The following is a 24,809-nucleotide window of genomic DNA, read 5'->3' as shown; positions in this document are numbered from 1 at the left end:
CCATTGTGTATAAATGCCACATTTTTTAATCCATTCATCTATTGAAGGGCTTCTAGGTTGGTTCCACAATCTTGCTATCGTGAATTGTGCTGCTATGAACATCGATATAGCAGTGGCCCTGTAGCATGCTCTTGTTAGGTCTTTAGGGAATAGACCGAGAAGGGGAATAGCTGGGTCAAATGGTGGTTCCATTCCCAGCTTTCCAAGAAATCTCCATACTGCTTTCCAAATTGGCTGCACCATTTTGCAGTCCCACCAACAATGAACAAGTGTACCCATTTCCCCGCATCCTCGCCAGCACTTGTTGTTGTTGGACTTCTTAATGGCTGCCAATCTTACTGGAGTGAGATGGTATCTTAGGGTGGTTTTGATTTGCATTTCTCTGACTGCTAGCAATGTTGAGCATTTTTTCATGTACTTGTTGATTGATTGTATGTCCTCCTCTGAGAAGTGTCTGTTCAGGTCCTTGGCCCATTTGTTGATTGGGTTATTTGTTATCTTATTATCTAATTTTTTGAGTTCTTTGTATACTCTGGATATTAGGGCTCTATCTGAAGTGTGTGGGGTAAAGATTTGTTCCCAGGATGTAGGCTCCCTGTTTATCTCTCTTATTGTTTCTTTTGTTGAGAGAAAACTTTTTAGTTTGAGTAAGTCCCATTTGTTGATTCTGGTTGTTAACTCTTGCGCTATGGGTGTCCTATTGAGGAATTTGGGGCCTGACCCCACAGTATGTAGATCATAGCCGACTTTTTCTTCTATCAGACGCCGTGTCTCTGATTTAATATCGAGCTCCTTGATCCATTTTGAGTTAACTTTTGTGCATGGCGAGAGAAAGGGATTCAGTTTCATTTTGATGCAAATGGATTTCCAGTTTTCCCAGCACCATTTGTTGAAGATGCTATCCTTCCTCCATTGCATGCTTTTAGCCCCTTTATCAAATATAAGATAGTTGTAGTTTTGCGGATTGGTTACTGTGTCTTCTATTCTGTACCATTGGTCCACTCGTTAAGGCAAGATTTTACAAAGGCATTTATTTTTGTGTGATGTGACACTCGAAACCTGATTACAGTATAATACATATATAAATAAATTATACAAATAGATCATATAATTCTTATGCTTTTATATTTGGGGAAGATAGCAAAAATGGTTCTTTTTCTAGTTTGCCAGTTGTAACTTATATATCTTTTGATAATGTTCTAATGAATTAGGCAATACAGAATTAATTTGCATTCTTTTCTGTTTAATACATGTTTCTGTTGGGTATTCTTGTTGAAGATTTCTGTGCTTTTATTCCCATTACGTGTGTCATTTAGCCACTAAAGCATTCATAGCAAGAGTCTCCTAATTTTAGTGCAATTCTATATTTTCCTTTGAAACGTTTCCCATCTTGGCCCTTTTTCCTTATAGGCTGATAAGCCTAACCTCAAACAGAAATTCAGTAAATAAGAGTCTCCATACATTTGATTGTGCAGACCTATTAGCAAAAATATATTGAGCATGTACTCCTAGTGTATATTTTAATTTATGTAGTAATATTCTGAGCTATCTTAAAGCACAGTATTCACTTAGGGTAAGGTTAATGATAGTGGGCATCAATCAGTATGATTGTCTACATAGAATACTGTGTACATAGCATCTACTAAAATAATAAAAATTGAAACAAGAATCTATATACATTAGCAATAAAAGAATCAAATGTAACTTTTAAAGACCTATATGAATATAGGAAGAATTTTTTAAAAAACTAGCAATAAATCCATGAAAGATTTATGTATGAGAACTTTATGGAGAAAATTGGAAAGCATTAAAAAAGAATATAAAAGACCTAATTAAATAAAGAAATCACTATTTTCATGCAAGAACTCTATCATAAAAATGACAACTTTTTGCAAATTACTCCATATTTGGTGAAGTTTTAATAGAAATCCTATTGGAATTTGATAGATCTCATTTTACAATTCATGGGGAAGAGTAGAGGACCCCAAAACAAAAAGCAGTATACAAGATAGGAAGTGTATGACTTAACTGTATTGTATTGGTTATTAAAACATAGGGTGATATGGGCACAGGAATGATAAACAGACCAACAAACAAAATAAAGAACCCAGATACTTACCCACATGATGCTAGAACTTACTGTATCACAGGCATAATAAAGGAGTCATAGGCACTCAACAAATTCTGTCAGGGTGGGAGTAACTGACTATCCTACCTCATGCTACATACATATAAAAGTAAATTCCAGATGGCTCAATGAAGTGAGATTTCAAGATATTTTAAAGAAATTACAGTGGAATGTTTCAAAGCCTATTAAAGGTTCTTCATGCATGCACTCACACGTATGCAATTTCATGTGACATTTACATATTTTCTCTCATTGTAATCTTTTTGCTAGGCAATTACCTTTCCCTTCTTTCCTCCCTGTCCTTCCCCATGTAAGTCCTTCCTTCCATCCCCAGCCTCTACTCTAACCCATAACAATAACACCATTTGTATACTTCTATATTTTGCTCATATTATAATTAACTAATACACACATGGGCCTACAGATGGATACACATATGCAGGATATCTGGCTAGTTGGCTTTTCAACATTGTGATCATACTATTCATACTTTTCTGTATCATCTGGATATGATCTTTTTGTTTTTCATGTTGTCACCTTATATTCAAGTTTTTTTTCCAGTTCTGATTTATATTGTTCTTTCGTTTCTCGTTTCATTTTCTTAATTTCTTTTAGTTCAATTTGAAATAGCGTATTACAGTTTTGTCTGCCCCTTCAAGCATTTCCCTCTGCTGTGCCTTCATTCCTTAAAAGGATGGTAGTCTGACCCTTATTCTCTTTTTTCTTAGAATGATTTTGTACAGGATTTAACTTTGAGAATTTTTGTTCATCTTAATGTGAATTTTGTTTTTCTCCACTTTTACAAGGAGGCTGGGTTTAGGTAACTTTTCTAACTTCACAGGGCTCCTTATTTTTATGTTGGCTTGCTTTCTGAGACCTCCTGGTTCTATTATTTCCCCCTTTCCCTTCTGTACTTTGTCTTTCCTTTTTCCTTTTCTCTGTTGACTCTGTGCTACTCAACTCTGATTAGACTCCTAGTAGTTTCTCTTCTGTGTAGAACCAAGAACTCTTAAGGGAGTCCTGGTTGATCCATTTTTGAAATTTCACAAGAGGTAAACTGGTCGCAAGTACTGTAAAAAGTTATTTTGAGATGAAGTGTTACTTAAGGGTAGTTATTCTTTATGCCATAAATAATAGGTACACAGTTTTTCTACTGCTTATCACCAGTAGAGCTGAATGATACTGGAAAGTAAATCCAGGGATATCAGTTTCAGCTTTCACTTGCTAAATCCTGCTTAGTTACTTTACTTTGGGCCAGGAAGAAAAAAGGACTTTTTTTCCCTAGTGAAAATTTCCCTCCTCTGCCCCCAGGATAAACAGTAAGTATTCCTTTTAAAAAAAAAAAAAAAAAAAAAAAAAGTATTGCCTTTCTCTTATAAAATCTATTTTACTTTTTCCTCAAAGTACACACAGACCAATAACAATATGAGTACTATTCTGAGACCTTTACATAAATACACATTTTATATGGTGGAATCACTTCACAGCAAGAGATCACTTATGGGGGGGTCGCTATTTTGATAGTGTATGTGCCAGAGACAATTTATAAATGTTCCTCATCAAAATATTTTCCCTTTGCATATGTATACAAAAGCTTAACATTTTTAAGTGATTTTTCTATTTGTTGCAGTCTGTTTATGGGCTAACATGTACCACTTGTACATAAGGATGAAATCTTTTTATTTTCCTTATAGAAAAGAAAACGAAGAGAGAAAGATGATGATGTTGTAAGCCTTAGCAGCCTTGATCTGAAGGTAAGCCTTGATGCCCTATTAAAGAAAAGCACTTTAAAATTTGTGGATATCCTTTTATTTCTATGCTATAAGAATGAATATCAGGTTTCTAGGGGAAAGATGGTTTGTAGAATTTTTAAGTGCAAAATGAATAATACTGGTTCACAGAGACCCTCTTTTTTGCTATTCTACTTCTTGGTTAAAAATAAGGGGGAACCACTCTCAAAACTGTTAGATTGGGGCTAGTGTGTGGCAGCCAAGTCTGGTAAAGAGGAAGCACTGTGGTGCGCTAGCCTTTAAGGAATAGCAAAAATCCGTTAATATGATCAGATACAATTCATACTTGACGATCTGTGATTACTTATATCTAAGTGTTTTTTTAATTTATAGATTCCCTGTTGCTCTTTGTTTTCTTATAATTTTTTATTATTGTTGTTATTGAAGAAACTGTCATTTTTTTCCTTTAGCGCTTTCCACATCTCCATGATATCATTTACCATGTTATGGTATTCCTTACATTTCTGATAAGTTGACCAGCAAGTAAATGGAAACTATAAAATGTGAAACCACTGGGCACAGAGGCATATGCCTGTGAGCCTGAGAATTTGAAGCAGGAGAACCACAAGTTCAAGGCCAGCCTTAGCAACTTAGTGCAGCCCTGTCTTAAAAATAAAATTAAAAGGGTGAGGGATGTAGCTCAGTGATAGAGTACCCTGGGTTCAATCTCCAGTACTACCAAAAAAGTGAAACTACAAATAAGGGAGGACTAACATTGAATTATCTTTCAGGAAAGTGTAAAAAAAGACTGGAGACAGTAACTCTACTGTCTGCTTTTAGCTTTCATTGAATCAGAATTTAGTCTTTTCTCTCCATAATGGCAAAGAGAAGGAAATAGAGGGAGACATTTTCATAATTATTAGATAGTGAATGCATATTGACAGATAACAGTGCTATTTCTACACTTTATAACCTACTGAATTCTGACTTTTTGAAAATATTACCAGAACAACTTGTTGGTAAGAAAAAGTTGAGTTTATTCTACACTGTAATAAGAGAGAGCACTAATTAACCTCAACAATCTTAGTAATGTTTTAGAAGGGGGGCAAGTAAATCTGGTTTTAAAATGAAGCTTTTATTAGGGAAGAGGACTTGATTAATTTGAGTAAGAATGATGATAAAATATTGTGGTAAAGGATTTTAAATATCTGGACCATTTTGTTTCACTAAAAAGTGATGTATTGTTTATATGCCAAATGTGATGTTTACAGTGTTTCAACAAAATTTTTAAAAAATTTCTTTATATCAAAATTTACTTGATATAAAGAAATTTGCTATGTTTAAATTATTAAAATTACTAATGAATCTGTTTTCCCTATTACCTCTTGTTCATGCTTTGTAAAATGATTTAAGATGTTAAAATGTTAAAAACATTTAGTCATTTGGATCCAGATGATAAAGAGTGATGACAGATTTTCCTAGTGTATTGAAGGTAAAGATATTTTTCTTTGCTCTGTGTTTTTTCTAGGTTAGTCTCTTTTTTTTTTTTTTTTTGGTCTGAGCTGTTTTTTCTTTTATTTCTAATTCTTTCCTTAATTCTTATCATCTAATTCTGATTTATGTTGTGTCGTGGTTAATTTTAAAACATTGTTATAGTTTTTTATGTTTGGGCACATATTTTTCTATCATGTTTCTATTGTTGGGATGTTTGTTTTTCTTATAAAGACTTTTATAAGATTTGACTACAATACTGCTCATTTTGTGTGGAAAAAGGAAGAGTAAGTGAGTTCAGGAGATCTTTTTTTAGCTTCTTGACTCCAAAGCTCTTCTGCTCTTCTGTTTTTTTGAGAAATAAATACATATTTTTAAATATATGTATTCCTACTTCCTGAGTTTCCTCCCCAACTTTTATTTCTTCTTCCTTTGCTTCCATCTCCTCTGTCCCACTCGATTTGAGCTCTACTCTCTAAATTTTCTCCATAGTATAGAGCTTTGTCCTGTGAGTGAGCTTTGAGAGTTCTAAGGTTGGAGTGTGCCAGCCATGAATCCCTTACCATTATTCTTGCATATGTAAAACACTTCGTAGTTTCAGCTGCTTTTCCCAAAGTTTTGCTTCGAGTACTTGTTGATAGTTTGGAATTCTGTACTGAGATCTGGCAGATGCCTCATATTTCTCTGCTTTCTTCTCTTATACAGGTCTTGCAGTTGTTTATCCACATGAACTTGTAATTTTGGATTGTCACGTAGTGCTATACATACTGACTTTGGGTTTTGGTTTTGCAGTCTTTGTTCCACGAGCTTTCATGGGCAGATTCAGTGAAACCGTAAAACTGCCACTTCCACAGCCTTTTTCCAAAGTTAAGCCTTACATTATACGTATTGTAAAAGGCAACGTCCAGTTTCTTCTAATTGTAGCAGAGTTTATTGATACTGGATTTACTGGTATTATTTTAATTACTATAATCTTTAGGAAAAATAATATGAATACTTATCAGCTAGCCCAAAGTTTGGGACAGTTGTCATGTGTCCAGAAAATAAAGCTACTACTATGATCAACCTTACCAATAGGAACTGAAAAGAACACATAGGCCAGATTAAAGCCATATACCAAATGCTAGAGAATTTGTTGTCTGTTCCCATTAAAGATTGTACATTTTATACAATAGCTGAGAATAGAACTTTAAGTTTGCAGTGGTCCACTGTCATTCGCCACAGTTCATCTCATTGTAAGAGGCACTCAGATAAACAGAATGAGCATATAGTGGAGACCAACACTCCTACATTCTGGACCTTGGTTAATGGCTAATCTCTATATTTTCTCCTGGTATGCAATACTGCTTCTGATTTATTTTGGCCCAATTGGGGTGATGAAATTTCAGGTACTCTTACTTGGCTGTTCCCACTTAATAACTAAGGACAAACATGAAGGATCTACCAGCTGCTTCTTCTAAGCAATTAATTAATAAATGCCAGCCCAACTCTACAGTGCTTAAAATTACCACTGCTCCTTGTCTTGTTCATTTGCTACCATGAGTACCGAAGCCATTGCCTTTACTGCTTCATCTGTACCTCATCCTGATCCATACCATGTCACCGTTTTACTAATGAGAAATCCTATTCCAGAGTCCTGTCCTGTGTCTCACCACTAGACCAGTTTCATTGTCAGTGTCTTAGCCTAAATTATTTCCAGAAATCAGGGCCTGAAATGAGGGCTCGTTTGACAGGTGATCTATCTTGAGGTGTGATGAGGAAGTAAAACAGAGGGGGTTCATGCAATGTCTACAATTAATCTGGACACCACTATGGGCAACTGGAATTGGTCTTACTGGGGCTCTATCAGGGGACTGAAGAGAGGACCTTCTGTTCTCCACTAGTCATTGGTGGCCCTTGAGGTATCCGTCACTTACCCTGTAAGGCTACATATGCATAGATTTTACACAGAGCCTCCAGTAAGCAGGTGGAAGGCAAAGGATGCACAGTGCAGCTAAGACCAGGAGCTGCAAGGTCACCTTTAAGGAAGCTGGTTGCTACAGCAGGGAGTGAAGTAAGAATGGGCTGAAAAAAGAGGAAACTGGGTTCAAGACACAGTAGTGTTTTGTATTTAATGTGGAGTCTTAATTAAAGTCAGGGAAAATGAGAGGGATCCCACCCAACATCCTACTACATGAGCATAAGTGATCATACATTATACTGGAAATTATTTCTTAACCTGTATGTATACTTGAGATAAAAAGTCATCACTAAAATCCTGTGTACATTATTTTATTTACTGTTTATTATTATTTATTATCACTGCAAAAAGAACCATTGCTTTGATAAATACTTCCTAGCCTGCCAAACTATTTGTTTATATACCTCTTTCTAATAGTATTTAATTGATCCAAATTTATGATCTTTTCCTAAACCAAATTCCTAATAAAACATAAATAGGACACTCAAATTTTTATCCAAATGATATTAAAAACCCAAATCCACATATAATTTCATTACTAGTTTCTTTCATACTCATTTAGTCCAAATGTTGTAACTTCCTTTTTGTGTTTGTGTGTGTTGTTTTTAACTTATTGCTAGATATTTTAGAGCTCTGGTTTCTCAAAAGTTCCATTTTCTAATCAGTGCTTCCTTTTTAAGTAAGATTTTTAATTCTGTTTTTAACCCATTTTTAGTGAGATATATAGTAGTATTTGCAATCTTTAAATCTATAACTTTAAAATGGAACATGGTTTTCTTATTTTAGAAAAGCCTTTATATTTCCTGTGAACTGTAAAATTTTAATATACTTGATTGTTAAATATATGTTTAATTTAGTAATACGAAACGTGAAAACTAGATAAGAACTGAAGATACAAATTTTGCTGTCATTCATATTTTTATACAGATTCAAAGATTGTTGATGTAGTCATCTTTACAATGTCTTTGCGAACATAATTACAAAATTGAAAAACAAAACCAAAACAGGTTAAAATTTTTGTTGCAGTTCACAATATCTCCTGTAGAGGGCAGAAGAGAACTTAGATGTTTTTCTCTGCCCATAATGTGGCTTTCCTAGCTTAGTATTCAAATGCTCATTATTATTGCAGATATAAGTAAGTAAAAATAGTACCTAGACCAAAATGATAAGGACTATACTTTTTTTTCCTCAGTTCTGGGGATTGAACTCAGGGTCTCACACATGCTAGGCAAGCTCTCTACCACGGAGTTACATCTTCAGCTCAGATTTTTCTTAAATTCTACTTTATTTCTACATTTCAAAACATATTTCACATTAAAAGAGGGAGAAAAGTAGGTAGCAGTCATTTTTTATAGAGAAGGTCGAAACAATATTCTCTTTATCTTATTCATATTTTAGGAGAAGAAAGCATTTTTAAAAGCTCCATACAAGCAAAACAGAGGCTACAACTAAACATGTCTTTAAGAAACAGTATTTTAAAAAATTTAAAAAGCTTGATCCCTTTTACAAAACTACATTATTATTTTTAGATAACTCAGTTTGGTTTTTAGGTTTATAAATTCTAGATTTTCTACACAAAGACAATTAACCAATCTGCCTCTATTATACCATTTACAGAAAGTAAAAAACTGTTGCTATTAACAACATAATTAAAGTATCATGATTCTTTGAAATAGGATCTTTTTGCCTACCCTGCACCTTGTATTATCTTTTTGCCTACCCTGCACCTTGATTTTATGGAATCCAAAGACTCACATTCTCTCAGAATACTAATTGAACATCTACATGTAATTAGACTACAAACCTACACATTTTAAATGAAAATAAAATTTCATTGTTGATGTGCCAGGAATTTTTTTTTAATTTATTATCACTAGAACCTTTTTGTTTCATGTATGCTTTCTGTTTGTACATAGAAAGACTTCTTACCTTTACCTCTTGGGTCCCCAGCTAAAAGAGGAAAATGAAAAATATCCCTTCTCCTTCATTAACTTGGAATAACTTCAAACAGAACTAAATTGAAAAACATAATTTTGAGAAAGACATGGGGTAAGAGACCCACAAGAACTCCCTAATAACCTCTTTCCTAACTCTCTCTGCACATTATCCTTTATTCCCTTATGAGACCAAGTGACCATAAAGTATTGGCTTCACTGACACCATTTTTAACTGATAAAGCTAACGGAACCAAACTGTAAGGTTCTAGCCTAGGCTATTCCTATAGCTCTTGAGAACCTGGGGAGATTAGTTTTCTTACCTGTAACATTAGGGAGCTAGAGTTCACATTGTCTAGGTGCTTCCACTGTAATACTCTATAGAAATATCTTCTACAAACAGTTCTTCACTCTTAACACCAACCACATCACACCTAGTTCCAAAATATGTGACCAAATAATAGAGAATAGATGATAAAATATAACCAATCTCTTTTTTAAAAAAAATCACTTAAAAATAAAAAAATTCAAAACAGAAAGATGAAGCATTAGCATCATCTTGTATACAAAATACATCCGTGGTAGCTACAGAAGGGCAATGATGGTCCTTCCTGCAAAAACTAGCACTATTTCACATACCCTAATAAATTACATTTTATAGATTATTTACTATTAGCAGTATTTATGCCCATTATTTTTCTCTGTTCAATCTTCAACACCTATTTATTCACCTATCTTTATTCTACTGTACTAGCACTACTGAGAACCTCCTGAAACTTGTAATCACTAAGTCCATGGATCTTTTCTTACCTTCCTTAACGTCTTTGCTATAATTTATACTTTTTATGCCCTTGGCTTCTTTCTTTCCTTCCAACTATTCCTTTTGCAAAATTTTCTTTCCCTTTGCAGTCCTGCAGAGCTGGGTCCTTGGACCAGTGTTCTTTTTGTCCAGATTTTCCCTCTGAGGCATCTCATTCATTCCTAAGGCTTAGTTCTGATCTCTGTGTAGCTGACTCTCCAGTTTAAATCCACCCCAGCCTTTTTTTCCCAAGGCCTTGTCCATCATCTACCAACTGAATAGTTTCATTTATTTTTTTTTTTAAGAGAGAGTGAGAGAGTGAGAGAGAGAATTTTTAATATTTATTTTTTTAGTTCTCGGCGGACACAACATCTTTGTTGGTATGTGGTGCTGAGGGTCGAACCCGGGCCGCACGCATGCCAGGCGAGCGCGCTACCGCTTGAGCCACATCCCCAGCCCCGAATAGTTTCATTTATATGTTCTTCACTGCCTCATGCCTTTGGTATGTTTAAAGTGAAATAATTTTCCTTTGAAACTTGTTCCTCCTTATTTCTTTATTTGCGTTTATAGTCCTGTGCTTAAAATCTTAGGCATCTTTGACTTCTTGAATATATTCTTTTCCTTTCCCAAAGCCCCTACCTTAGGCAAAGTTCTTGACCCCTCCTTGTGATTTTGCATTATTTTTTCAGTTTCAACCACCTTAAACACCAGTCACATATCTTATTACAACATGGTTTTCATTGTCTCTCTCACTTGCTTAGTAAAGTCATCTGCTCTTATGTCTTTACCCACAGCCTGTTACCTTATAGTGTGAGTTTACTCCCTCATCCCACTTGCATTTTTCTCTTGCTTGAACCCATGAACAAATAACATGGCATTCAAGACCCTATTGAAATAACATCTTACAGCCTGAGGCACTTACTAAGCTACACCATTTATTTGCAATTTGCAAAAGCCATCTGTATCAGTATCACTTCATGGGGCCTGCCTTACAGGATAGTCTATTAGCACTTTAGGAGCAGAATGAAACCTACTTGTTTTTGTTTTAATCACCCAAGCATCTAGAATGGTGCCTTTTATACAGTAAATTTCTTTTATCTTAAGACTAGAAATTTAGAAAACTGTCAGTAGTGTATCACTTCAGGGAGATCACTTTACCTTCATTAGCCTTATTTCCTCACTTGTGTATCACAAGACTTTTTAAGCAGGTCTTTTGACTGACTCTATTAGAACTATATCAAGATCAGTTCTTTTAATTTAGAGAGGGACCCTATTGTACATTTTTAGAACAAAAATCATCTATTTTTTTTTATTTTACAAAACATTTGGTACACAGATTTTAAGTTTTTTAAACATTACAGGGAAAATATCTGCTGTAATACTGATCCTAAAAGTTATATTTTACTTATAATCCAGTAGGAGATTTTCTTCAGCAATGGAGTAAATATAGTTTGTCTACTGTATTACCCCGCTAGTCTTGGGGGGGGGGGGGATGGTAAGAACCATCTTATAAAAGACTCTCATAATGTTAAAATTGCTAATATCCTTACACTTATGTATAATAAAATCAAGCTCCCTGGATAATTAGGCTTTTCTTAAATATATTGTTACTTAACCCTAAATTCCTGTTTCCTTACTATAGTTAATTCTATTCCTAGGCAATAGAATGTTATAGGGGGAAAAGAAGGAGCCCTCGTCTGACTAAGTGAAAGAGTAGGTGATTTAGATAGCATTTCATTTTCCTTTGAGAACACATTTTAAATCAAGGAGAGACGTTCTGCCCATCGTTAAACCCGCATCTTTCCCACTTGCCCTCCCACAAGTCCCATACCTTTTAGTAGAGCTTTCTCTTGCACAGTGCAAGCTGAGAAGCCTAGGTGTACCCAGCAGGCGGCTAACTGAAGTCACGAGGCACCGGGCCTCGCCCCTGGAGCCTGGCTGGCTGCAGCTCCGCCCCCAGAGCCCTGAGGTCTGAGTGCTTGCTGCCTGCAGTTCGCAGACGCGGCCAGCCCCACCACTAGCAGGAGGCATGGGCGCATGGCTGCCAGCGGAGGCTGAGCACTCAGAAGAAAAGCCTGTGCTCCTCCAAGGTGCTTCCTTACGGGGCTGACTTGCATGTGGATTAATTCAAGAGATTTGAAGGGATACTCGGTAAAGCATGGTGGCGCATGATGATATTGGAGGTCTCTTACCTATTAAAAGGACTATCCGAGTCCTAGATGTTAATAACCAGTCCTTCAGAGAACAAGAGGTAAGAATTTTAAGAGAACTGGCCAGAGGAATGTTTTCTAACTCCACGGAACATTTGGGAATTTTTAACAATTTATGAACTATGATTTTAAATTTTTGGTCTTATTAAATCTTAAAATGTATGACTTTGATATGCAAGTTTGAAATGCATTTAGGAGCTGTAGTGTAAATTGAAATAAATAGGCTTATATATAACTGCTTGGCTATGCACTAGACTTTAAATGTATGTACTTCTCTGGTTACATTTGTCACATTTCTTTCTGATGATTAATGTGGTTGCATTTTGGAGTTTTTGTTTGTTTGTTTGTTTTTTTAACTTGAATTTATATTACCAAGTCTTAGGAACTCCTTTAGTGGAGTAAGAAAAAATAAGAATCTCTTCCTCACAAATTAATGCTAGTGAACAAAATGCCAGTGAAGTGTTGTCTGAACTGATGTGTGTGTTTGTTTTTCTTTCCACCTCTAATAAGCTCATTGTGTGCCAACTTTTTTCTCAGAAAGAAAAAAATGTGTTAAAATATTTAAGCCACAGAAACATTATCTAAGTTCTTTCTCCTTGCTTAAGTATTTCTCCTTGCTTTAATTTTCTGACGTCATTTTGGCTTTTTAAAGTCTTTATGAACATTTAACAAAATTATTTTTTGACATTTTATATAATTTGGCATTTAACACTATATGGTATTCTGTATGTATTATGTACTGGGCAGTATTTGTACTATGTACTGCAAAGTATGAACTGTTGGTATATACCACGTTGTTACTTATGTAATAGAAATAATATTCCTGTATTCAGCTAACTGTATACCTCTGGATTGTGGTAATGGGTCTGCAGACATATATGTCAAAACTTATACATTTTTACATATGTGCAGTTTATTGTATACCTCTGTGAAGCCATTTTTCCTACATATCTACACACCTTTTGGCAGTTAAAATAGCTACCATCTTTAAGAGAGAGGTATGCTTTTATTTAGTGTGGATTGCCTTGTATATTTGTTTGTTTGGTTTTGGTTTTGGTTTGTGGGCTTCAATGTTCTTTAAATATGTAAGTGTTTTGTTTGAGTAAAACAACTCATACATACACGGTCATCAATGTTAATTCTAAAACTGATCATCTTTTGGCCCACCAAGAACTAGGCTTTTTTATTTAGTTTTGGATATGGGCCATGTTTCTGTCATACCTTTATTTGAAGATTAAAAACACCAGGAATGTATTGTTTTAGAACAGCTTAATAATTTGAGTTATTTCTGTTTCCAAGTCTAAAGGGGAAAAAACCCATGTGATTAACTTATTTTTATGTTTTTTGAAAATAACTTTATTTTTACTCTTCTGATTTTAAAGTTCTCCTTAGGTAGGAAAGAATTGTTAATCTAGTAACCCAGAACAAATAAACCCAGACACAAACTGAATTTTTTGTCTTGATTCAGTTGACCATAGAAAAGTCAATGTCCTAAAATATACTCTCTAAGTGGCATGGTTAGAAAAACCCTTCTTGGCTAAAAAGCTAAATTCAGACTTTAAATGTATGTACTTCTGTGGTGTTACATTTATCTGTAAAATATATCCTGATAAAAAAACTAAATTAATCTTAACAATTTTCTGTTTATAGACATCCAGAAAATATTTTAGGGCACAAAAAGCTGACTATAATTGAACTATGAAAAGTAAGTATAAGCCCAGTGTAAAGGCATATTTCCTGTGATAATACATGGGACTGTCTATCTAAACTGGATAGTCTGATTAAAAATTAACCAAAACAAACAACAAACTTATTGTGAAAGCATTGGGTTTTTTTCCCCTTCCAAGTGAACTTTATCCCTGGTGAAAAATTGTCTACAGTAGAAAGTCTTTGAGCATGGAAACCTTATTGGTATTCTGTTTATACCCATGATTTTCAGATTATCTTTTGAGGAAGGAGAGTTATTGAAATGTCTTTTGAGGAGAGTTATTGTTTCAATATCCACATCTGTTCTAAGCTTCTTGTATTCACCATAACATGCCTCCAGCACTTCGAAATAAATACATCACCACCACCAAAATTATCTGAGCCTTCTTTAGGTGGTGGGAAGTTATGCATATTCCTATTCTACTTTTTTTTCATTGCCTCCAAATACCTTATCTATTTCCTTTAAGTATTAAGAAGTGAATATAGGTGTAATACCAGTTCTCTAAAAACCTTGTCTTAGAAATATGTTTTGTGACAGTGACACATATTTGGATTTTTAATAATAAAATTCCGATCATTGAAATGGTTCAGAGGACCTGTAAAGAAAAACTTTTTTTTTTTTTCAATTAGGACTACTACTTAGGTTTCTAAGTCACATGGGCCAAATCCTAACCCGTGTTCCAAAAGGGATAGGTTTTTTTGTCCCTGCTTTTTAGGTAACCCATGAATGCCTAATCAATATTACTTTTCCACAAAAATTTTCTGCATTTTTTTTCAAATAGCATATGAATTCTGAAATTGGCAGTAGGCCATTTTCAGTATTGCACTGTTAAATTTCATAATCACACTTTTAAAGTTATTTTATTCCTTAAAATTTAACTCTTTTGAAATACATGTATGCTAAAAGGCCTGTGTTGTATCTGACAAACTTTCTTCCTATATGTTCTTTGACTAAAGCAGGAAGGTTTTTATTGGGTCCCAAAAAACATGTACAAAAAAGTGCGGAGGTGTCCTTCTCCTCTCCCTTCTCCCACTCATATTTTGTGACTTAGCATCATCCTTTCTTGGCAAGCACTTTAGGCTTGATAAACTTGAAGTGTAACATGTCCTTTGTGGAGAAACAAGATTATAGTTGTTTTTAAAGAACCATGCAACTTAATCACCAAATATTGCTTGGCATGATATCCCACCACCCTAAGGAGACTGAATAAACAAAGTCCATGTTAGTGTCAGAAACATGCTGTGATATATTTATATCTAAATCTAAATTCTATAGTTTTTTTAATATTACCTCATTTTTAATTGCCAGGAAATTAATAGTTGTACGATAACTAATTCTATAAAGATAAAAAATTTTAACATGAATTTGATTTCATGTAATAAAATAAATATCAAAAATTCTTTCTCCCCAAGCTAAACTAGCTTCTCCTTTCAAATTCACCAGGAAGAACCTTTTCAAAGACTTTTAAATTGGACTTACATGTTTTATGATTTACTGGGAAGTCAAATGTGTTACACTTTAAACAAGGAAGAGCAGCTAACTTCTGTTTCCAAAAAGCAGAACAGAACTTTCTGACAACTGCTTTGTTTCTAGTTAATGTTGGCATATCTTACTTTGTGAGGTAATCTTATCTTCATTCAAACAGAAGAGTCTTTGTACTGTCTTTACTAAATGGAAAGGAATGCCTTGCACTGGCCTCTGCACACGTTTGTGTCACTCAGTCTGCACAGATGTGTATGGTAAAAACATTCACATGTCTTCCGCTGCACAGCCTGTGCCATCTTACTGCATATCTTGAAGGTTTCTTTTTCAGTTCATGTAACATTTACACACTAGCTGTTTCATAGTCAGAATCTTACTTTGCAGTGTATTATTTGGAAATTGGGGAGTGGTCTAACATCTCTGACTTGCTCACTTGCTTGCTCTCTCCCAAAGTCAAGGTTCTTAATTCTCTTTAATTATCTACAAAGTCTCTTCAACAGTTTACATTCCTTTCTGGTTTATATATATTATATATGTATTATACATTTAGGAGCTTCCATAAGTATAACTGCTGCTTTGGATATTTCAATCATTAAAGTCCCTTTACAGTTTTTAATTTTTTTTTAATTTGGTTTCTTCATCCCTTTTTATGTGACTTTAGTTATGTCAAAGAATTTTTAGGAAAAAAAATGTTTTTTTCTACAATTTTTAAGTGACACTTTATTTTTAAATAGTGATCTTAATAATTTTTAATGATATATCTTTCTGAATTCTCATCAAAATCATGTTGTTGTATAATTGTCGAGAGCACCAAATACAAAAAAATTATATCCCATCAACATTATAAAGAATAGACATGACTGTTTTGTGATGTACCATTTTTATCTGAATAACTATGTGAGTCACCTAATGTTATGCCTCCATTTTGCTAGCAGTAGACTCAGAATAATAACTATTTCTTCTGAATTTGTATTTTCCTTTAAGTTAATAAATTAATCATGTGAAAGAGGACCTAATTTTTTATAAACCCCTATGTTTAAGTAGTAAGTGGAAATACCTTAAGAATGTTAGCAGTAACTAAAATTTGGTGTGTACCAAGCACTGTTCTGATCCCTGTTTATTCATTTAATCTTCACAACAACAACATTTAAGAAGTTATAATTATTAGCCCAGTTTTACAGATGAGAGAACTAAGGCCCAGGGAATGCCTGAACAAGTACCAGAGCCATAATTTGAGCCAAAACATTCTGACTCCTAGAGTCTGGGAACCTTTGTAATCAGCCCCCTGTCATGGCTTAAATATTTTTTTGATTCACTCCAATACCAGACTTGTTTATATAAATTATTTTTTAATTGAAGTCGTTAAGATTGGAATTATATAATGTCCAGGATTTGCTTTAAAATATTCAGATAGGGGCAGAAATGAGACAAATAGTTATACCAGAAATTGTTGAAGTTGAATGACTCATTATACTTTTCTCCACTTCTGTGTGTGTTTGAAATTTTTCATAAGGCCTTTTTAAGTTATTTTCCTCATTAAACTAAAAAGTTCTATAGGATTTTTGTTTGTTTTAATCTTAGTTTTTCTTCTGAGTGTAAATTTGTTACATTGTTAAACTAATATTCAGATATTTGACTAGCCTTTCTTACAATATTCATTTTTTAGCAAGTTATTCAGTAGTAGTCTGTTTTAATGGTGAAGAACAATATTCATTTCTTGAGTTCTGTCTTTCTCCATCTTAAAACGTAGAAATACTGTTCTGTGAGAGGGCTTAACTTTGTCCGGGCTTGTATGAAATCATTGCACCTAAACACACATTTAGTGTAGTCTGGTTTTGTTTTTACAGGAGCCAAGCAATAAAAGAGTTCGACCTCTTGCTCGGGTCACATCCTTGGCAAACTTAATCTCTCCTGTAAGAAATGGAGCAGTCAGACGTTTTGGTCAAACAATACAGGTAAAAAAATTAATATATAAATGGATACAGGGAAGGGTAAGGGGTACAGTCAGGAGACTTTCTATAGGAGCCTAAAAGTTGTATTTTTCTTTGAGCTATACAAACATGTTTGCACTGTTAATATTCAAACATATGAGTTTTCTTTTTGAAATCTGCTGGTAAGTAATAATATTAGCAGAACAGTGTTTATATAACCTGTATTGAACTAAGATGCATCAAAAGATAGTCTTAATTTTTATTCTCAAAAAGTAATTTGAGCTGACAAGTATTTATATAAATTATAGATTGAAACTTTGGCAAATGATTGATTTGCATTGAGAAACTCAGAACTTTTTCTTCTTTTTTCACTTAAAGAACGATAATTATTGTAGCCTCCAAATCTCATTTTTTCTTTTATTTGCCTCTTTCAGTCATTTACCCTTCGTGGTGATCACAGATCCCCAGTCTCTGCCCAGAAGTCATCTAGCAGATCAACAGTCCCAACACCAGCCAAGAGAAGAAGCAGTGTGCTATGGTCAGAGATGTTAGACATCAGCATGAAGGAGTCTTTGACCACCAGAGAAATCAAACGTCAGGAGGTATGCTGGCTTTCAGCACCAAGAGCATCTTTATTGGCTTATACTAAGAAAAAAGACATGCTTTTTATATGTTTTGCCAAAAGAATAGCATAGTAATGAGTATGACAAAATTAACTTGCATTTTTTATATTTGAGTAAAAATTTATAACTCATATTGAACAGTTCTTTGTGATGGGTGGTCGTCATCAACTTGAACAACTCTAAAGGATAAAATTATAAAACGTATAACAACCTTTTATTTGAGATTCCATTCCGAATTATAGTTTTCAGACTTAAGTCACTTAAAAAAGAGCTGTTCAAATCATTAGTTAAATATAGATATCAATTATAAATAATTTTCCTTTCTCAAAGAAAGCAATGACTTCTGATGTTTGCTGGGTGTTTTCTAGGCAATATATGAAATGTCCCGGGGTGAACAGGATTTAATTGAGGATCTCAAGCTTGCAAGAAAGGTTAGTAGATCATTTTTTATCAGGAACCCAAGTTTTTAAAAATTACATTTCAAAAATTCTGAAGAATAGGTTTATTAACCTTTAAAAATAGTAAAGGAGAAAATATCTACTGATAAATATAGTTTTGGGATGAGATTTAGACATCTCTCTTCAAATGAGTATTAGAGAGCCTTTGGGGGGATTGATATATACTTTAATTTCTTCTATGTGTGGCAAACAGAGTCCACACTGGCTTTTATGTATTCATATACTTTCAGGTGCATCACTCATCACGTTTGCTTTGCTTGATCTTTGTATGACACATTTCTCCCTCTGATTAGGCCTACCATGACCCCATGTTAAAGTTGTCTATCATGTCAGAAGAAGAACTCACACACATATTTGGTGATTTGGATGCTTATATACCTCTGCATGAAGGTTAGATATACTACTTAATTTTCATAAGTATCTAAACAGCAGTAACACAAGTAATTTTAGATCTAAACAAGTAATGTAGTTCTCACCTGTTTTAAAATCTTTGTTCCTTTTGCTTTTTTGTACTTCAGATTTGTTGGCAAGACTAGGAGAAGCCACCAAGCCTGATGGAACAGTGGAACAGATCGGGCACATTCTTGTGAACTGGGTATGCATAGAGTTGTTGATCCCCCTCAACTTTTTGTAGATTTGCCCTACAACAGTTTTTGATGGATATCAAAACAATTTGATCGCATAACTAGATTCTACAAAAAGAAAAAGCACTAAAACTAATTATATGATAAAAAGGTTACCTTTTTTTAAAATAAATAAATAAAACTTCATTAATGGTACAATTTGATCATGTTACAAATATATTTACAGATATGTTCCTGCCTGGACAGAATTTCCACATTATATGCTGTTGATTACCTGTTACATTCCTTCACTTAAAAATTCAAGTGCCTGCTAAATGCTGGACACTGTTCAAGGAAGGGACACTGGGGATTCCATAGTGAAAGACCTGCATTTATACTCTTGTCAGGGAATAGTTGAACCCATAAACAGTCTCAGGGTCAGTGAAGAATATGATTGAAGATGCTCTGGTGTCCTAGAACTCCCAGCAACTGACATCAAAGTGAGATTGGGGGAGTAGAAGTCATATGAGTGAGTCTTCAATTGAATTTAGCCAACTTAAGGAACTCATCAAAGAATGTTGTGATGTTGGTCCAGAATACTTTTCTGCTCCCATTATCATCTCTAGAAAATGTCAACAGCTTGTTAAAACTCAAGCATAGCTATACTGTCATTCTGCATTTCATGTTCACAGGCTTATGGATGCACTTGGTCATAGCAGGAATGCATCTTACTTGTTTTTATTACTCTTCAGTTACCAGGCTTGAATGCCTACAAAGGCTACTGCAGTAACCAGCTGGCAGCCAAAGCTCTTCTTGATCAAAAGAAACAAGATCCAAGAGTCCAAGACTTTCTCCAGCGATGTCTTGAGTCTCCCTTCAGTAGAAAACTAGATCTTTGGAGCTTCCTAGATATCCCTCGAAGTCGCCTAGTCAAATACCCTTTACTGTTAAAAGAAATTCTTAGACACACTCCAAAAGACCACCCTGATGTTCAGCTTCTGGAGGAAGCAGTAAGTAGTCCATTAAATGAATCCTTCATTTTTCATTCATATACTGGGATACCTTAGAAAAGTATAGAATGTACTCTGAAATCTTACATGTATTGAATCAGCATAGCAAAGGGTTTTATTGTTTTTAAGTACCAAATAATAAATGTAATGTGCACTAAGTAATAAGGAGATGCACATCTGTCATAATTATATTTTACATTTATATTTTAGTCTAGGGACTGGGTTTTAATCTAGTCTTTTCCACTAGCTGTTAACTTCAGACAAATCACCCAGTTTGAGACTGTTTTTCTTCATTTGTATAATGAAAGGACTGACTGAATTAATTGATTCAAGCCTTTAATTTTATCATTTCATGTGACATTATTACTCCATAGGGAAGCAGGATAAGTTAATATACAAAAGTTACTCCATCCATTTCTTAATTATTTGTAGGTAGTGATAATACAAGGAGTTCTCTCCGATATCAACTTGAAGAAAGGTGAATCTGAGTGCCAGTATTACATTGACAAGCTAGAGTATCTGGATGAGAAACAGAAGGACCCTAGAATTGAAGCAAGTAAGGTGCTTCTGTGTCACGGGGAGTTGAAGAATAAAAATGGACATGTGAGTACATCTCAGTATTAACAGGAAGTAAGCCATTATTTTCCTTTTCACACCCAGCTTAACTTTTTGCATGTAAATTATGAAGCAAGTTTATGAAAGTAAATTCATAGCATAATAAAAGAAGGTAACTGATTTTTATTCTGTTATCAATTTTGATAAAGCAAGCATTTGTTTTCTACAGTAATAGAATAACTGACTTAAATGTCTCAGAGAAGAATTAGTAACATTCATTTTCCAGTTTTGAAGTATAAATCAATTTGTTTAGCTAAGGGTTCTTTCCTAAGTTCTGTAATGTTTAATAAAAAGAATCCTTTAAGAGTATAGAGTTATGGAAGTAGTTTTTAGCACTACTCAACAAATTTCTACAGCAGATTGAATGGAAGCAAATTTATTTTTGAAATATTTACAAAAGTACTTACTAGAACTAAGTTTAGTCATGAAATAATATTTTTATTATGTGCTGTTTAAAAGCACAGTGTGTAAGTTGAGGTCTACTTAGAAAAGTTGAAAGCTGACATCTCCGATTTCCATCAGAAGGCATAATTGTTTTACAAAGGTTTAAATTTCTGTGGACAAAATGGAATCATTAACATTCATCTGGCTTGCATTTTTTAATTCCTACTTTTTTAGAAAACTGAAATGAAATAGTGGTGATTCAAGTCATGAGACTGCTAATAGGTCTTTATGATGCATAGTTTACTCAACTGTTGCCTAATAGCACACAATAATAAAAAAAAAAAATGTATCAAGTCTGGATTGAGTTTTCCAAATAAAACATGCAGTCGTGAAATCATTATTTTATAAAGTCAAAGAAAGATCTTAGTTAAATAAATTTGATGAAATTAGTATTGTTAAATCAAGTTTTTAACAGTATATTTCAGTCACTTGAAATCAGTGAAGTTTCATATTTAAAAAACACTTGTTTCTCATTTCTCTAGAAACTTTACATATTCCTGTTTCAAGACATCTTGGTTCTGACCCGGCCTGTTACACGAAATGAGCGCCACTCCTACCAGGTTTACCGGCAGCCCATCCCAGTCCAGGAGCTGGTGCTAGAAGACCTGCAGGATGGGGATGTGCGCATGGGAGGCTCCTTTCGAGGGGCTTTTGGCAACTCAGATAAAGGTAGAATACAAGTTTTTAAATTTAAGCTCAGAATCTAAATAAATCTAGTTTTAACTTTTTTAAGAATTCTAAAATGAAATGATTCTCTTATCCTGTACTCATTACACACATTGAGCTATCAAGTGCTTTGTGACTGTGATGGCTCACTTTAACAGTGTGCAAGTTACAGATGTCCTAGTGCCTTTGTTAGGACTATATGACCATTTTCTTTAAACAGTTTCTTAAATCTCATTTCCATTTTTTTCAATTTTTATTTTTACAGCTAAAAATATCTTTAGAGTCCGCTTCCAAGACCCCTCTCCAGGCCAGTCTCACACTCTGCAAGCCAATGATGTATTCCATAAGCAGCAATGGTTCAATTGTATCCGAACCGCCATTGCCCCTTTCCAGCAGGCCGTCAGTCCACCAGAGCTTCAGGGTTTGCCAGAGCTCCATGAAGAGTGTGAAGAGAACAACCCTTCTGCTGGGAACCTCAGAGCCCAGAGAAGGGCGTCCACAGTTTCCAGCATGATGCAGGTAGAAGGTGATGAAAACGCCTCAGAATTTAGCTCCAGCTTACAGGCGACAGACACCAAGAGTGCAAAAGCACACCGGACACAGGCTGGCTTCCGAAGAGCCAGGGACAAAGCCCAGCTCTGCGGCAAACGGAAGGAGACTTTAGTGTAAAGGAAGCTCTGTGTATTAACTGGTGGAGAGATTGTTTATTTATAAATGTGTACAGTTTTGTTTTCCTTGTAATGGGAGTGTGGGCACATCATAGGGTTACTTTGTACCAGTTGTAACATTTTCATGGTTTGGGGTTCTTTTTATGTCTTGTTTTTGTTTTTGTTTTAATGGCAGCTAAAGATATGCAGATTACTGTTAAATTGCAGACTTTTTTAAAAAAGGATATTTTCTCAGATTATTTAGATTGTGCAAGCCTGGTATTTTTAATCAAATGAAATATTTACGAACTGGGTTTTCTCCTAATTCTGAATTTATCATAACTTTCCAATAACAACAATTATGATATTTACAGTGTCAGCCAAAACAGGATTTTTCAAAGACTGGAATTCTACCAGTTTCTTTATTAAGGCTTGCTTGCAAAATTTGAAATTTTAACATTGGCACCTAGATTTTATGTTTGAAGTATCTCAAAATTTATGTTGAAACAGCTTCCTGAAAAACAAACCACAAAACTTAACAAGTTTTCCATTTTATCAACTGGAATGCTATATATTAGCTTGTTTTTCACTGCACATTCCTCATTTTTCATTCATTTATCCTGCCAGTTATTTAATTTTTTTATTGTAAAGTAGTTTTTAGCATTTGCTTTTATTTTTTTACTTTAATGCCTTTTCAGATTGGCATATCTTTATTTTTCTTCCTGATTAAAAATGTGTGTATGTGTGTGTGTATGTGTGTGCATGATATAAATATATATATATATATTTTTTTGTGTTTTTTATTTCAATTGTATTAACTTTGCCAAGTGAAACCAAGCCATACTGTTTTTGAGCCAATTAAGAAATTGAAATTTTTACAGTGTAGCATTTCAGGGTGGTGAAGACGCATGAAATGACTCTATATAATCTAGACTACTGAAAGAAAAAACACTTCAAGGAATTCATTGAAAGTTTTAGTGTTGTCTGTAAAGCAAGAGGGAAGGCAATTGACTGGTACTAAGTAAAAAAAAAAAAACAGAGGGGAAAAGAGAGTAGTATTGTCTTAAAGTAAAAATGTCTGGTTGTGCCAGAGGATGAAAGGAGATAGAAAAGCTCTTTTTGAGGGTGTGTAGTAAGTTGTAGAAGGCTCGAGGGGATGTGGACTTTATTTGCCTTGGTTTATGATACCTGCAAATAAGTTTGAAAAGAAACAATGAAATGTGTTGAAAATTTGGCCATGTTAGGTCAATTTTGGTGGATTTAGTCATAAAGTAGAAAAAAGACTCCTGGATCTTAACTGCAAAATGTTTCTGTTATAATGAGACGGGGAGAAAAGACTAAAAGTTCTGTGTCATTGCAGGTTTGTAATGGTGATCCGTTCAAGTCAATATTGACTATTATGTGAAATATATTTGCCAGTAGAAGTGAAAATTGGAAAAAAAATTGTAAATAGATCAATCAAATGATTTCTCTGTATAAACGAATTATACAATTAAAAAAAAAGCACACACATAATCACTGAAGATTTCTTGCCTGGTGGATGTTTTGGGGCACCTGCTAGAACATGGTTGTTTGTATGGCAAAGGAAATAGATGATTGGCAAGTCTCAGAAAAATTTATAAAAATCACAAATAAGTCTTTGAAATTAATTGATGAGTAAGAGAAAGATTCACTTAGGTTAGGTCTGCAAATCTTGTGTAATCTTTTAAGAACTCTACAAAGTATAAACAGCAACTGCAATCATATTGAAGACACTGCACACCTGATCACTTTATGGATAGAATAGTAAAGCCGACAGCAAAGCGTTCTACTTTGTTTAATTTGTGATTTGACTTAAATACCTCAGAAGTGTAGATTACACCATTGATTATGATCTGCAACACTGGAAATCAAGATTTCTGCTCCTTTCTTGGAGATGTTACATAGAATATCATTCCTTAATTACCTTAATCAACTTCCAAAGTTATAGAAGCAAAGGGTAGCTCAGACATCCTAAATAAAAAGATTCTATATCTGAAACTATATCTTCCTTTGGTTCCCGCAAGGGAGAAAATAGAAAACAGTAAATACATGAAATGAATGTTCTTCAGAAATGACATTTATGTTTGAGAGCATTTGTTGATCTAGCCCAGTAGTTCTTACAATTTTTTCCCCCATACCAGGGATTGAACTCAGGGGCACTGGACCACTGAGCCACATCCCCAATCCTATTTTGTATTTTATTTAGAGACAGGGTCTCACTGAGTTGGTTAGTACCTTGCTGTTGCTGAGGCTGGCTTTGAACTCTAGATCCTCCTGCTTCAGCCTCCCAAGCTACTGGGATTACAGGCATATGCCATCGTGCCCAGCTAGCCCGGTAGTTCTTAAACATGTTTGAGCATCAGAATCACCAGGGATACTTTCAAAAGGT

The 24,809-nt window shown here is 34.4% G+C and overlaps 2 protein-coding genes across 4 annotated transcripts in view; one reads left to right on the top strand and one right to left on the bottom strand.

Annotated features, from left to right (window-relative positions):
- The window catches only part of TUBAL3 (tubulin alpha like 3), a 37,982-nt gene extending 26,057 nt beyond the window's left edge, over nt 1-11,925 (bottom strand). For both annotated transcript variants that reach the window (XM_081299886.1, XM_081299887.1), the window contains exon 1: nt 11,874-11,925. The gene's annotated coding sequence lies outside the window, so the exon portion shown is untranslated. The remainder of the gene's footprint in view (nt 1-11,873) is intronic.
- The window catches only part of NET1 (neuroepithelial cell transforming 1), a 31,115-nt gene extending 7,193 nt beyond the window's left edge, over nt 1-23,922 (top strand). Inside the window, exons 3-12 of one of the 2 annotated variants that reach the window (XM_081299884.1) lie at nt 3,823-3,882; nt 17,290-17,397; nt 17,808-17,975; nt 18,365-18,427; nt 18,748-18,844; nt 18,973-19,049; nt 19,770-20,027; nt 20,460-20,630; nt 21,569-21,755; nt 22,018-23,922. In XM_081299884.1, the coding sequence (XP_081156010.1) occupies nt 3,823-3,882; nt 17,290-17,397; nt 17,808-17,975; nt 18,365-18,427; nt 18,748-18,844; nt 18,973-19,049; nt 19,770-20,027; nt 20,460-20,630; nt 21,569-21,755; nt 22,018-22,421 (1,593 nt within the window). In that variant the 3' untranslated portion in view covers nt 22,422-23,922. Of the gene's footprint in view, nt 1-3,822; nt 3,883-12,019; nt 12,294-17,289; nt 17,398-17,807; nt 17,976-18,364; nt 18,428-18,747; nt 18,845-18,972; nt 19,050-19,769; nt 20,028-20,459; nt 20,631-21,568; nt 21,756-22,017 lie in introns of those variants that run through there. The other variant, XM_081299885.1, reaches the window with a different exon arrangement.
- The last annotated feature ends 887 nt before the right edge of the window (nt 23,923-24,809 follow it).

Source organism: Spermophilus citellus (assembly GCF_964194105.1).
Source record: "Spermophilus citellus genome assembly, chromosome: 6".
Classification (NCBI taxonomy): domain Eukaryota; kingdom Metazoa; phylum Chordata; class Mammalia; order Rodentia; family Sciuridae; genus Spermophilus; species Spermophilus citellus.
The sequence above is the reverse complement of the archived record's forward strand: the minus strand, read 5'-3'. Positions and strand labels throughout refer to the sequence as shown.